This window comes from Phyllobates terribilis, unplaced genomic scaffold, assembly GCF_046119375.1.
Source record: "Phyllobates terribilis strain yellow unplaced genomic scaffold, ASM4611937v1 Scaffold_11__3_contigs__length_659146591, whole genome shotgun sequence".
Classification (NCBI taxonomy): domain Eukaryota; kingdom Metazoa; phylum Chordata; class Amphibia; order Anura; family Dendrobatidae; genus Phyllobates; species Phyllobates terribilis.
Genome location: NW_027362771.1, coordinates 364,120,251 through 364,133,219, shown reverse-complemented (window position 1 = coordinate 364,133,219; position 12,969 = coordinate 364,120,251). Strand labels below are relative to the sequence as shown.

Here is a 12,969-nt window from a genome sequence, read left to right as displayed (position 1 = left end):
CGTGCAGTAGGCATTTGACCATTGACAACGAGGACAGTGATTGGCTGCATATTACAATGCATAGGCTTTATAGTTAATTAATTTAAAAAAAAACACTGGACCTCCAGGAGTGGAGGGGAATTTACTAGGTAAATGTAAGCTATTTTGACAACTTAATGCCTTTCTCTGCTTTGCGGCCATTAAAAAAAAAACTTTTTTTTTCTCTTAAATCACAAATTGCACATGAAAATAAGAAACTTTGCAATTTATCTTATTAGCGAAATCTGTTTCTTTCTCCTCCTGGACCAATCTTTCACTCTCAAAATTCTTATTTCACCCATAAAATGGTTCCTCAGTAAAGATAGATTTTCCCATTACAGAGATTGGAGATGGCAGATGGCAATTGGTGCCCATAAAGTTCTATGGAGTACTGTAACTGTTTCAGGAGAACATTCAGAAGAATGTCTGTCTGCCCTTAGCTCATCCCTACTTCTCCCCTCTTCTCTCTTCATAGAATCTTATAAGCACAAACTGTCATCCCCTATTTCATTAATGGGGAAATCTGTCCTTACTGAATGCAGATTTTATCCCTGAATTTAAGTGAAAGATCAGTCCAGGAGGAGAAATAAGCGGATTTATCTGATAAGAGATTCTTTAAATAAGAGTTGGATAACTTAATACTCCTGTGAAACATTTTCCCTGTGTACTTTAGATTAGACTCTCTGTGTAGTGGATTAAAGTAGATTGTGTACAATATATATAAGACATTACTACCTTTCTTGATCTTCTTTTTACTTATTATCTTTATCATATGTTGTTTTTCTTTTAGTTTAACAATTGTGCCACATGTAATAAAATCTACTCACTACATGTTTGCCACAATGTTTCTGTGGATTGTGTATTTTTCTTCAACCAAATAATCTTATTTTCTACTTTATTAATCTTTCTTTTTAGATCAAGACTTCATTCTTCAGTAAAGCTGAAGCAAATCAGTGGACAGGTATGAAAATATTTTTTACTTTATATGAACATTGTTTTTTAGAAAACGCAAGTGGACATTTACATCAGACATTTACTTACGCAGCATGAACTAGTTTTTCAGATTTCAGACAATGCCCATGAAGTATCTTCCTTCCTGCGGATATATAAAAAATACATTTTTTAAATGGACATCTAACCTGTATGTTTATAAAAGCTATACATTTTTAACCAGATCTGGACTGCGCCTTTTTCTCCCATTTATTATCAGGTGCATTTTCTGAGGGGGTTTTCGGTTTTAGGAGAGCAAACGATTTTTTTCTGGGTTATTCAACTAATTTTGACCTCTTTTGCATGATCTTTGGGGCCTAATTTTTATGTCATTTTTACATTTGTATTTTTTATGGTTGTATACTGTATATGTTTGCCTCTAAAATGTGTAGTTTTTTTATTGTTTTTTTTTTAAAGGAGTGGTCTAGCAGTGGCTTTTTTAATTTATTTTGGTATTTTTCTTATTTCGTCTTTATTTATTTTGTTTGTTTATTTTGCCCATCATGTCCCACATAAAGTCATGAAAGACCTCCTTGGAGTGGGGGAGGGTTTTCCAACTTCATATTTAGTACCATTGGAATTCTTTAAAAAAAAATGAATTTCTGCAACATTGTGTACTTAGGATTATTATTTTTATAGCAGTATCACATTTTTTCAGTGAATTATTTATGTACATTTATTTATTTCTACATTAGGAACTAGTCTTTGTGAATGTCCATAAGGCCATGGCCTCACTATCAGTATTTGGTCAGTATTTTTTCTCAGGAGTGGGAACCAAAACCAGGTGAGGAACAATCAGAGAAAAGGTATAATAGAAACAAGTCACCAATTCTGCATTTATCACCCACTCCTGAGAAAAATACTGACCGAATACTGATAGTGGGGCCATAGCCTCAAGATGCAAAACAAGTTTGTTTGCAAAAACTTGTTGGGCAGTTCTATAGATATGGGAAAGTGATGGAACAAAATTAAATTTTGTACTCTTATTACATACATTAGTACATGGACATATATTGTTTTTATGGCCACAGATATATTTTCATTTTTTTATGGCAGCTGATGTCTTTATGCCACTTGCCATTGCCATCCATGTATATTCCAAGTCATATTATTTTCACTTGCTTAAAATCCTTCTCTGCCTTTCACACTCTCCTAAATGTAACTTCTCCATTTTCCCCCCAACTTGACCCATTATTTTTTTAGGAATAACCCTAAGGGTATGTGCACACGTCTAGTATTTTGTATGCTGAAATTCCTGCACCATTTCCGCATCTCTTGGCAGAAAAACACAGTCTCAGATACTTTGCGTTTTTGCCTGCGTTTTTTCTGTGTATTCAATGGGTGAAAACGCAGGCAAAACGCACAGAGAATTGACATGCTGCAGAATATTTTCTGCACCAAATCTACAAGTCAAAAATACTCAACGTGTGCCTGACACTTCAGGTTTCTCATTGATTTTGCTGACATCAGGTTTTGCTAGCAAATCTGCATGGCAAAAGTGCACCAAATCTGGAACTTGTGCACACAACCTTATACTCCATACACTCATATGCGCACACAAGCTATACGCCTGGCTCATCCAGCTTTATGTACTACCATGATTTTCCAAACGGATGGATGGACCATTGTGCAAAACAACCACTTTTATCTCATGTCACCCCTGACTCCTCATGGATTGCAAGCTCTTGTGAGCAGGGATCTATTTCCTATTTATTGCATTGTTACTTTTTAAGGGCACTTATACATTAGACCAAGGTGAGCCGGTGGTTAGACCAACGATTGTTCATTAGCTGTAAATAAAGCATCTCAGAGCGAATTGGCGATGTTAGATTATTTTTGCCAATGATCTATCCAGTGCTCGTGATCAGCCAAAAAAATCCATCATGCCCAATCAGGCTTTTTGGCACTAACGAACATTCATCAGTCAGCCATTGGTCAAAACAAACAATCATTTGTTATGTAGGAAATCATCTGTATTGGCCAACTGTTAACTGAAATGTTTGTTGGACTTTACACTGTAATGTCTGGTTGTGTTTGCTGTTGTATATGTTGGCTCTATATAAATAAGGACTATTATTATCTGTAATGTGTAATGACCATAACAATAAGACAAAGGAGAGTGGACCATACAAGATATTACTAACCAGTGCTGGTGGATGGAGCTTGAACAGCCTATACAACTTATATAAAGAAACATACAGTATAAATCCTGACATAACCTTCATTAAATGGTAGCACAGTTTTCCGGCTTTGGCTGCATAATAAAGTGATTGTCCTCTTTATCTTTATGTTACAAATGTGTTGGGGAAATGATTTTGTGGCACTTGGTTATATATAAGTATTACATGTCCCCCCACCCCTGACACTTGTTAGTGCAGCCCTTCTTACAGACTTTATCTGATGATGATGAAGGGGCATGTGGACAGACTTGTCAATCAGCCTTTTCCAACTGAAAAGCATCTTTCACAAGTGAAGTGTTTTCATTTGGAGGAGGTTGATAGCGATGTATGGTCACTTGTTCTTCCATCAGCTGCTATTTTGAGAACTGGAGCGCCATAGAAATAAGCAAATTGTTTTTACATGAAAGATCAGATTCTCCTAAATCTGAATTTTTGTTGTGATTCACTTTGTGTAAATTATGGTGTCTGGATGCCACTTTGCTGATTTACAGAGGGCCAAAGCTAGGTTGCAAAACGTTAACTAAAACTCAACTTGCAATTCGCATGTCCTGCCACCACAGCCGCTGCATCAGAAGCTTCGGGCAATGCTTTTTGTAATATCAGTGGCCTACTCGTCTAGGAGGCAATGCACAGAGTTAAGATGGACAAAGAGCAATACATAAGAGGCCGCAGGGAGCTCTGCAGCAGACTGGTCTTAAGGGCTGTGGCATTGGTACAGGTGAACGGCAAGGTGAGAGGGGGTTTGTTTTTTTAGAAAGACCTCCAGGCATATTGAAGCACATTAAATTTGCATCAAATTAAATTGCGGAAAAAATCAAGCAAACCCCTGAATTAGAATTTTGGCAGATATGCTGCACTAACTTGAAGTAGATTGTCTCTAAACCTGTAATACTTATATATCCGTAAGTCACACATTAGTTAAAGCTAGAATGATCAGTCCCCTTTACACTTAAATGTCATGGTTTATTAGAACGGCTTATTAGTATTATTATTTATTATTATATATGGCTTATGTAGACTCTTGTTCAGGCCTCTTGCACATATGTGTTAAAAGTGCACTCCTAGAGATTCACAGGGCCGTTATAATAATCAGATCTGATACCAGATGCTTATTCTTCTGTTAGCTATTATACGAATGAGACCGTATACAGAAGTATTGCCATGAATAGTCAATTGCAGCAATAATGGAATTAGAACGGTTTACACTTCTATTTGTGTGCTAACCTTATTTTCCAAGAAAGGCCATAAAATTTCACTACTCTTTCATCTGAAAATCTGTAAACCCAATATTTCGCAACTAGATACCACTAGCAAGTCTACAATATTTTGACTAAGCAGGGACGATAATTAAGTAATATTAGATATTCTTTTGTGTATTGTGTTTGTATAATAATATATTAGTTGAGTTGGTTCACATACATGTGACTTTACTAATTGAGATTAATATTTACAGGAGGAAAATACTGACTCTTATGTTGATGCAACAGATGAAAGGTAATTCTGAACATGTTCTGTTCTTCTTGAACTTTCAATGTAGCATTAAAGTTCTAGTGTTTAATGCAGTTTTAACAGTTAATAGAAAAAGCACCTATTATATTTAATGTCTCAAGAAGTTTGAAAAAAAAATAAGATTCTTATGTATTTCTAAAGATAACACTCGTCTTGAATTTGCGAAGCCTTGGCGCAATTTTTTATCTACATTTATTATTAAATCGTAAAAATAATGTAACCAGATATAATTGTATTACATGGTCAGTCACTGAGTAGAACCATGCAAAATGCAAATAAAAGGACACAGACCCTAAATTAAAATCTATACTAGAGCCATCCGCGATGCAAATAACAGCAGTTTACAGAGTCTAAATAAAGAAACAATGAAACTGTGATTAACATAGACGTATAGGCATGAAGTAAATAAATGATATTTAGGAAAGTTGTCCAGGATCAGAAAGACATGGCTGCCATACGTGTACATGGGTTGTGTTTGGTACTGAAGCTGCACTAGATGGAAGTGAATGGTTCCGAGCTGCAGTACTATGTACAACCTGTTTAATGATGTGGTGCTGGACGCGCCTTTTAAAGTTAAAAGGAAGACTCCTTCAAAACTAACTTTCTATTAAATAAATTTTCTGCGGGAAAAATATACATTATGTCTGAGTTATTTTTGTTAGCAGTATTTATTTGTGCTTGTATGCTTTTTTTAATATCTTATGGTATACACTTCACTTAATTAATAACTGTGTATTACTTTTTTTTTAGCATGGAAGATGAGTGTACAAAGAAAGAAGACAATTCATGTGAAAGCAATATGACCTCTCTAGGCCATACAAGTATAATGTTAAGTAACACACGCAATACATCTGTGCAGCAAGGAAATGCAGCCATTGAATCTCCAGGCAGCTGCTCTCCAAAATCCGAAAAAGAAGTTCAGCCGAAAGACTTTCATAATAAAGACGACTGTGACATGGTGCAAGAGAAGATATGTTTTGAAACAACTAATACAGAACTAAGTGAACCTACAGATAGCAAAAAGGTTACATCCGAGAAAGCTGATTTGTGTTTGGTGCTGAAAGAAGGTCTTGCAGATTCAGATCTTGCTGGTGATGATGCTGGGTTTGAGCAATATTTAACTAAGCAAGCTCAAGATTCTGTAGGTTCTGACATTAGTGAGCCAAGTAGCATTCACCTGGATCCATTAACTCCTTCAGAGGTATTAGAGTATGAAACCACAGAAATACTACAGAAGGGGGCTATTGTTGCATCGCAGAAAGGTAGAAGAGGAGAGAAAGCAGAAGACAATACAGACAGCAGTGTGAATACATCTGAAACTGTTACGAAAAAAGAAGAACCTGAAGCAAGTTTGTAAATGTCACGAAGAGCTGTAGACATTCCTCCAGATGCACTACTGACTTGATGGCAACGATATAGAAAGTGGCCTGATGTAAGTTAACTTGTAGATGAATAGGCCATTTTCCCAGGTGACTGCCATAAAGCAGTATTTCGCTGTTAAAGCAAGACAAGAAACAAAAAGTACTGTTTTGTACCAACTTTTTTTTACATCTGTGTTATCATTATATTTTTAGGGCAGCTAAGCAGTATTGAAACATGTTAGTGAAATATGTTTTAAGTTGGCTAGATCAGAATGTGTTCTTTAAGCTACAGTCATATGTACCAGGAATAATTCTTTTATATACCATTCATGTTTTCCAAGAAAAGTATTACACTTTACAAGGTAAATGCCATGTAAAGGAGTTTTCTTTTTAGTTTTGACTGAGTCATCATACCTATTTTTACAAGGTTTTATTTGTTGAGAAAACAAAACTATGCACCTGAACTGGTGTAATCCTGCCAGCCTAATCTTATCTTGTTTTAAACTTTCAATGAAAGTGCAAAAATACATTATTGACATGTTTTTGTATATAGTTATAAATATATATACATATATATGTAGGATACATTCGTACTGGAGTTGTACATTCTTTGGAATATGAAACATGATGACCAAGTATTATACTCTAATTCAGAGCACATAAGCTCAAGATAGTACCTAGTTGTCAAAATGACAGGATAAACCTCTTTTAATACCCTTAACTTTATTGCCTTTTGCAATAAAAATGTCATCCATGTTAAATTATAGAAATAGCAGTGTCTGTGACCTTGTTGTGGGCATCAATACAACACATATCATGTTAAACATAAAGGTAGCCAAAAACACATATGACAAGAATGGCTACTAATGTAACAAGTCTTATCCACACAAATGTAAGGTGCATAAAAAAACTATTATGTATCATTGTTGCTAACATTGCTTAAAGTAAAGCTCGACTTTGGATGTAGACCATATTAAAGGAACACTAAATCAAGAACGGATTAATGAAATGACAAGCCCAATTAAAAAAAAGGTGGGGTGCTGTGTAAAATGTAAGGAATACAAGAATACAATGATTTGGAAATCTCTTATAGCCATATTTTATTCACGACAGAACACAGATCAGAAGGTGAAGGTTTGACCTTTTTCCATTTTAATTTTAAAAAATTAACTAATTTATAAATTGATGGCAGAAACACATTCATAAAAGTTCTTACCTCGTTAACAAAAGGCTTGAAAAGCGAGTGGTACTAATGAAAAACAGCTGGAGGGTAAGTTTTCAACTAAGACACATGACTGTGGACAAAACAAGCATGTGTAAAATTGCAAAGACTTGGAATATTTTTATGATATTTTGTAATGTATATGGTGGGATAATCAGAGTTTCTGGAGAAATCCATGTGCACAAGTGACAAGGCAAGACAACAGTCACTATTGGATTGCTTGTGGTCTACAAACCCACAGGTGGCTCTGCATTAAAACAGGGATGAGTCAGTCATACAAATCACTGCATGGGCTCAGAATACTTCCATAAATCATTGTCTGTGAATGTGAACATAGTTTTCTGTGCAATCCACAAATATAAGTTAAAGCTCTATCATGCAAAGAAGAAACTATTTATTAACACAATCCAGAAACGCTGAGGTCTTCTCTGGGGCAATGCTCGTTTAAAATAACTGAGGGAAAATGGAAAACTGTTTTGTGGTCAGATGAATCAAAATTTGAAATCCTGTATGGAAACCATGGATGTCATACCCTGCTGACTTCAAGAAGAGGGCCCTGCTGACTCAAGAAGAGGGACCATCCAGTTTGTTATCAGTGCATATTTCAAAAGCGTACATTTCTGATGATCTGGGGCTGCGTTAGTGCCTATGACATGGGCAGCTTACACATCTTCAAACCCACCATGAATGCTGAGCATTATATGCTCACATCCATCACAGTGCAAAACTTCGCAGAAGTGTTTGGGTGTTGAATTGCCCTCCTGCACCTTTCACCTATAGAAAATATTTGTCGCATTATGAAATGAAAAATCCATCAAAGACCCAGAACTGCAGCTAAAATCCTACATCAGAGTTCCCAGGCGTTTACAGACTAGTGTAAAAAGAAGAGATGCTATACAATGTTAGACGTGGCCCTCTCCCAACATTTTTTAAAATGTGTTGCTACCATCGTACTCACCAGCCAAGGTTTCAAGAAAAAATGCACACCAGGACACGGCCGGCCCCCTTTTGTTAGAAGGAGGTAACACAGGTGCAGAATGCTGATGAACAATCGCCCTCACCCACTCCCACTGGAGGGGCGACTGCTTAGCACTAAAACTGCACACAGATGAAACTTGCAGTAGGGTGCAATTCACACACTCACGAAACCTTGGCTGGTGAGTACCATTGCCTTTTGCTATTTTCTAAAATTCTGCCTATTGTTCTGGCTATGCTGTCTGTGTTGCTACCATCACTTAATTTTTTTCAAATGAAATGGAAAAATTCTAACTTTCATCTTCGGATCTGTGTCCTATTTTCTGTTGTGAAGAAAATATGACTATATATATATATATATATATATATATATATATATATATATATATATATATATATATATACACATACACACAGTGGTATGAAAAAGTGTTTTCCTTCTTCTTGATTTCTTATTCTTTTGCATGTTTGTCACACTTAAATGTTTCAGATCGCAAAACAAATTTAACTATTAGCAAGGATAACACAAGTAAATACAAAATGCAGTACAATAAATGAAGATCTTTATTAAGGAGAAAAAGAAATCCAAACCTACAAGGCCCTATGTGAAAAAGTGATTGCCCCCTAGACCTAATAACTGGTTGGGCCACCCTTAGCAGCACCAACTGCAATCAACCGTTTGCGATAACTGGCAATGAGTCTTTTACAATGCTGTGGAGAAATTTTGACCCACTCATCTTTGCAACATTTTTGTAATTCAGCCACATTGGAGGGTTTCTGAGCATGAACCGCCTTTTTAAGGTCAAGCTACCGCATCTCAATCAGATTAAGGTCAGGACTTTGACTAGGCCACTCCAAAGTCTTAATTTTGTTTTTCTTAAGCCATTAAGAGGTGGACTTGCTGGTGTGTTTTGGATCATTTACCTGATGCATAACTCAAGTGCGCTTCAGCTTGAGGTCACGAACAGATGGCAGGACATTCTCCGTCAGGATTTCTTGGTAGACAGCAGAATTTATGATTCCATTTACCACAGCAAGTCTTCCAGGTCCTGAAGCAGCAAAATAGCCCCAGACCATCACACTATCACCACCATATTTTACTGTTGGTATGATGTTTCTTTTCTGAAATCCTGCGTTACTTCTACGCCAGATGTAATGGGACATATACCTTCCAAAAAGTTAAACTTTTGTCTCATCAGTCCACAGTATTCTCCCAAAAGTCTAGGCGATCATCAAGATGTTTTCTGGCAAAACTGAGACAAGCCTTTTTGCTCAGCAGTGGTTTTTGTCTTGGAACTCTGCCATGCATGCCATTTTTGCCAGTCTCTTTCTTATGGTGTAGTCATGAACACTGACCTTAACTGAGACAAGTGAGGCCTGCAGTTCTTTGGGTGTTGTTGTGTGGCCTTTTGTGACCTCTTGGATGAGTTGTCGCTGCGCTCTTGTGGTAATTTTGGTTGGTCGGCCACTCCTGGGAAGGTTCACCAATGTTCCATGTTTTCGCCATTTGTGGATAATGGCTTTCACTGTGGTTCGCTGGAGTCCCAAAGCTTTAGAAATGGCGTTAGAACTTTTTCTAGACTGATACATCTCAATTACTTTGTTTCTCATTTGTTCCTGAATTTCTTTGGATCGCAGAGTAATATCTAGCTTTTGAAAATCTTTTGGTCTACTTCACTTTGTCAGGCAGGTCCTATTTAAATGATTTCTTGATTGATAACTGGTGTCACAGTACTCAGGCCTGTGTGTGGCTAGGGAAACTGAGCTAAGCTTCCCAAAGATGTGATAAACCATGTTTTAAGGGGGAGGGGGCAATCACTTTCACACAGGCCCTGTAGGTTTGGATTTCTTTTTCCCTTAATAATAAAGACCTTCATTTAAAAACTGCATTTCGTGTTTACTTGTGTTATCTTTTGTCTAATATTTAAATTTGTTTTGTGATCTGAAACATTTAAGTGTGACAAACATGCAAAAGAATAAGAAATCAGGAAGTGGGCAAATACTTTTTCACACCACTGTATAATTTTTTTTAAAAATTCTGTTTTTAGTGTTCCTTTCTGAATGGATTTATCATATTATAATTGAAATAGGCTTAAGAGAAGCCAATAGTGTGGCCGGAGGGCAGCAACTGAAGGGGGCAATTTCTATACCTGCTGCATAGTATCACTTAAAAGTAACCATAACTTTATTGACATTGTGACAGCACCACTTTGTAGTTGTAATGAAGAAAATCTACAATGACAAATCATAAATAGAAAGCTCTTTTATTACAATGTATTCTTTACTAAGCCTCCAATTTGTAACTTCTTACTAAAGGCCCATTTACACAGGTCGAATCGGTGATCGAGCATTCATACAAAACAGTCATTCCTGATCTTCAGCTCGAGTGAGCATACTGCTGAACCAGCAAAATGCTTGTTTATTGACTGATTTAATCTTTTATGCCAGTATGAAAATAATTGGTGTTGGCAGTCCATTGCACCATGTAAATCTTTCATGGGCATAAATCTGCCCAGTTAAACGCACCTTAAGACACAAGACATAAATGTAACTGCTGCTCAAAGAACATAGGAAGGGCTGACACTTGAGTTTGAACAGACATGTTTAGTGTGTATCCACAATCTCACTATAGTTTGTTCCTAGGTATTCCTAGTTTGCTTATAAACTCCATTAACATTAAACTACAAGCTACTGTCAATAGTTATGAAAAATTTCATTTTGCTAATTTTTTTAAATGGATATTTTAAAATGAATTGTTTGCTGTAATAAAATCACTCTTTTAGTAAATGTTTCCAACAATGTCTTAGTCTTTATGGGTGTTTATTTTTGTGCATCAAAATATAAGCAAAATTACAATTTTATAATAGAAAGTGTCGTAAGAATCATCAGGTCTTAAATTATCTTTTATTCAAATGCTATCCATATTCTTGCTATAAATTCAGAGTGAATCATGAAATGCAGGCCTGTTCAGGGAACTGCACCACCTCTTCATTTGTACAAGACCTGTGGAAACCACAGAAGAAATTACAGTTGTGTGCTGGTGTACACTTCTGCCACAACTATACATTTGCAGTCAGAAGAGTGAGTGCACGTATAAATAATTTTTCATTTATTATAATGCTTTGCCAAGCATTTTATGACTGGTTGCGTGCAAGGCCATATTTTCTACTTGGCACCGGATGTTTACTGACAATGGTGGCAGTGTCGGCTGGTAGGAAAATATATATTTTTTCTTTTTCTCCATTCCATGCTTTTTCTCCACCGGTCTTTATAGCAAATGTGATGGTGGTGGGTGTGGCCGGTCTTTTTTTGGAGGGGCGTAACTAAGTGGCTATCTGGTCTTCACTAGAGCCTCTGATAGTGAGGATAGACTTAAGCCCCCATCTCACATAGCGAGATCGCTAGCGAGATCGCTGCTGTGTCACGGTTTTGGTGACGCAACAGCGACCTCACCAGCGATGTGTGACACTTTGCAGCGATCAGGCCCCTGCTGTGAGGTCGCTGATCGCTGCAAAGTGTCCTGGACCATTTTTTGGTCGTTGCCCTCCCGCTGGTCAGCACACATCGCTGTGTGTGACCAGCGGGAGCAGCGATCAGGCTGGTAACCATGATATACATCGGGTTCCTAGGGGCACACACGCACCTAGTAACCCGTTGTTTATCATGGTTACGAGCTAGCTAAAGTGAGCGGTAACCTCCCGCTCACTGTAGCAGAGTGGTAACCATGATAAACAACGGGTTACTAAGTGCGCGTGTTCCCCTAGTAACCCGATGTTTATCGTGGTTACCAGCCTGCTAAAGTGAGCGGTAACCTCCCGCTCACTGTATCAGAGTGGTAACCATGATAAACAATGGGTTACTAGGTGCGCGTGTGCCCCTAGTAACCCGATGTTTACCATGGTTACCAGCCTGCTTCAGCAGCAGGCTGGTAACCAGGAGCAGGACATCGTGGAAAGATTCTTTCCACGATGTCGCTGCTCCCCTGATCGTTGGTGAGCCTGCCTGTTTGACAGCTCACCAGCGCCCACATAGCGATGCAGCAACGATCCCTGACAGGTCATATCATTGTCGGGATCGTTGTAGCGTCGCCAAGTGTGACGGGGCCTTTAGGCCGTTAGGGTAGCCTCCAGGTGTCACTTCAGGGGAGTGCCCGGACCTGCAGCAGCTGACCTACAGGTCAGGCACAACAAGAAGTACAGAGGGCACAGACTGTCCGAGGTCAATGCTGGGCAGCACAGGAGCAGAATACGAAGCCTGAGTCAGGAGCAGCGAAGTCAGACAAAAACAAATACACAAGCCAGGTCTGTAACTGGAGAGACAACTGTCTTGGTTCATTCCTGTTTTAACTAGAAACGGTCTGGAACTAGGTAACCTAAGTTCAGGCAAAATGTGGAGGGAGGAGCTACCTAGTATATTCCCTCTTGTTCTTGTATGACTTGTTTCTGACAGTAGCGCCGGCGTCCCTGCCCTCTGCTAGGCAGGGACGCTGTTCCCCTCACCCCTCTGCTCCGAGCCCGGCGTCCTCCTCCCGCTCTGCTGGCAGCGCGCGCTCCTTCCCGGCCACTGTGCTTAGGGCGCGCGCGCTCCCTCCCTCTTAAAGGGGCCGCGCGCGCCGTCCTAAGGAGTCCCCGGCCAATGGCTGGAGGACTTCACCATATATAAGGCACCTCCTCCAAAATGGAGGTGCCCGAGCAATGTTGTTGCACTGTTCACT

General features: G+C 38.4%; 1 protein-coding gene across 6 annotated transcripts in view; it reads left to right on the top strand.

The window, feature by feature from the left end:
- ZNF280D (zinc finger protein 280D) overlaps window positions 1–11,056 on the top strand; it is a 99,816-nt gene extending 88,760 nt beyond the window's left edge. For all 6 annotated transcript variants that reach the window (XM_073652925.1, XM_073652924.1, XM_073652920.1 and 3 more), the window contains 3 exons: window positions 934–979; window positions 4,642–4,682; window positions 5,448–11,056. In XM_073652925.1, the coding sequence (XP_073509026.1) occupies window positions 934–979; window positions 4,642–4,682; window positions 5,448–6,054 (694 nt within the window). In that variant the 3' untranslated portion in view covers window positions 6,055–11,056. The remainder of the gene's footprint in view (window positions 1–933; window positions 980–4,641; window positions 4,683–5,447) is intronic.
- The last annotated feature ends 1,913 nt before the right edge of the window (window positions 11,057–12,969 follow it).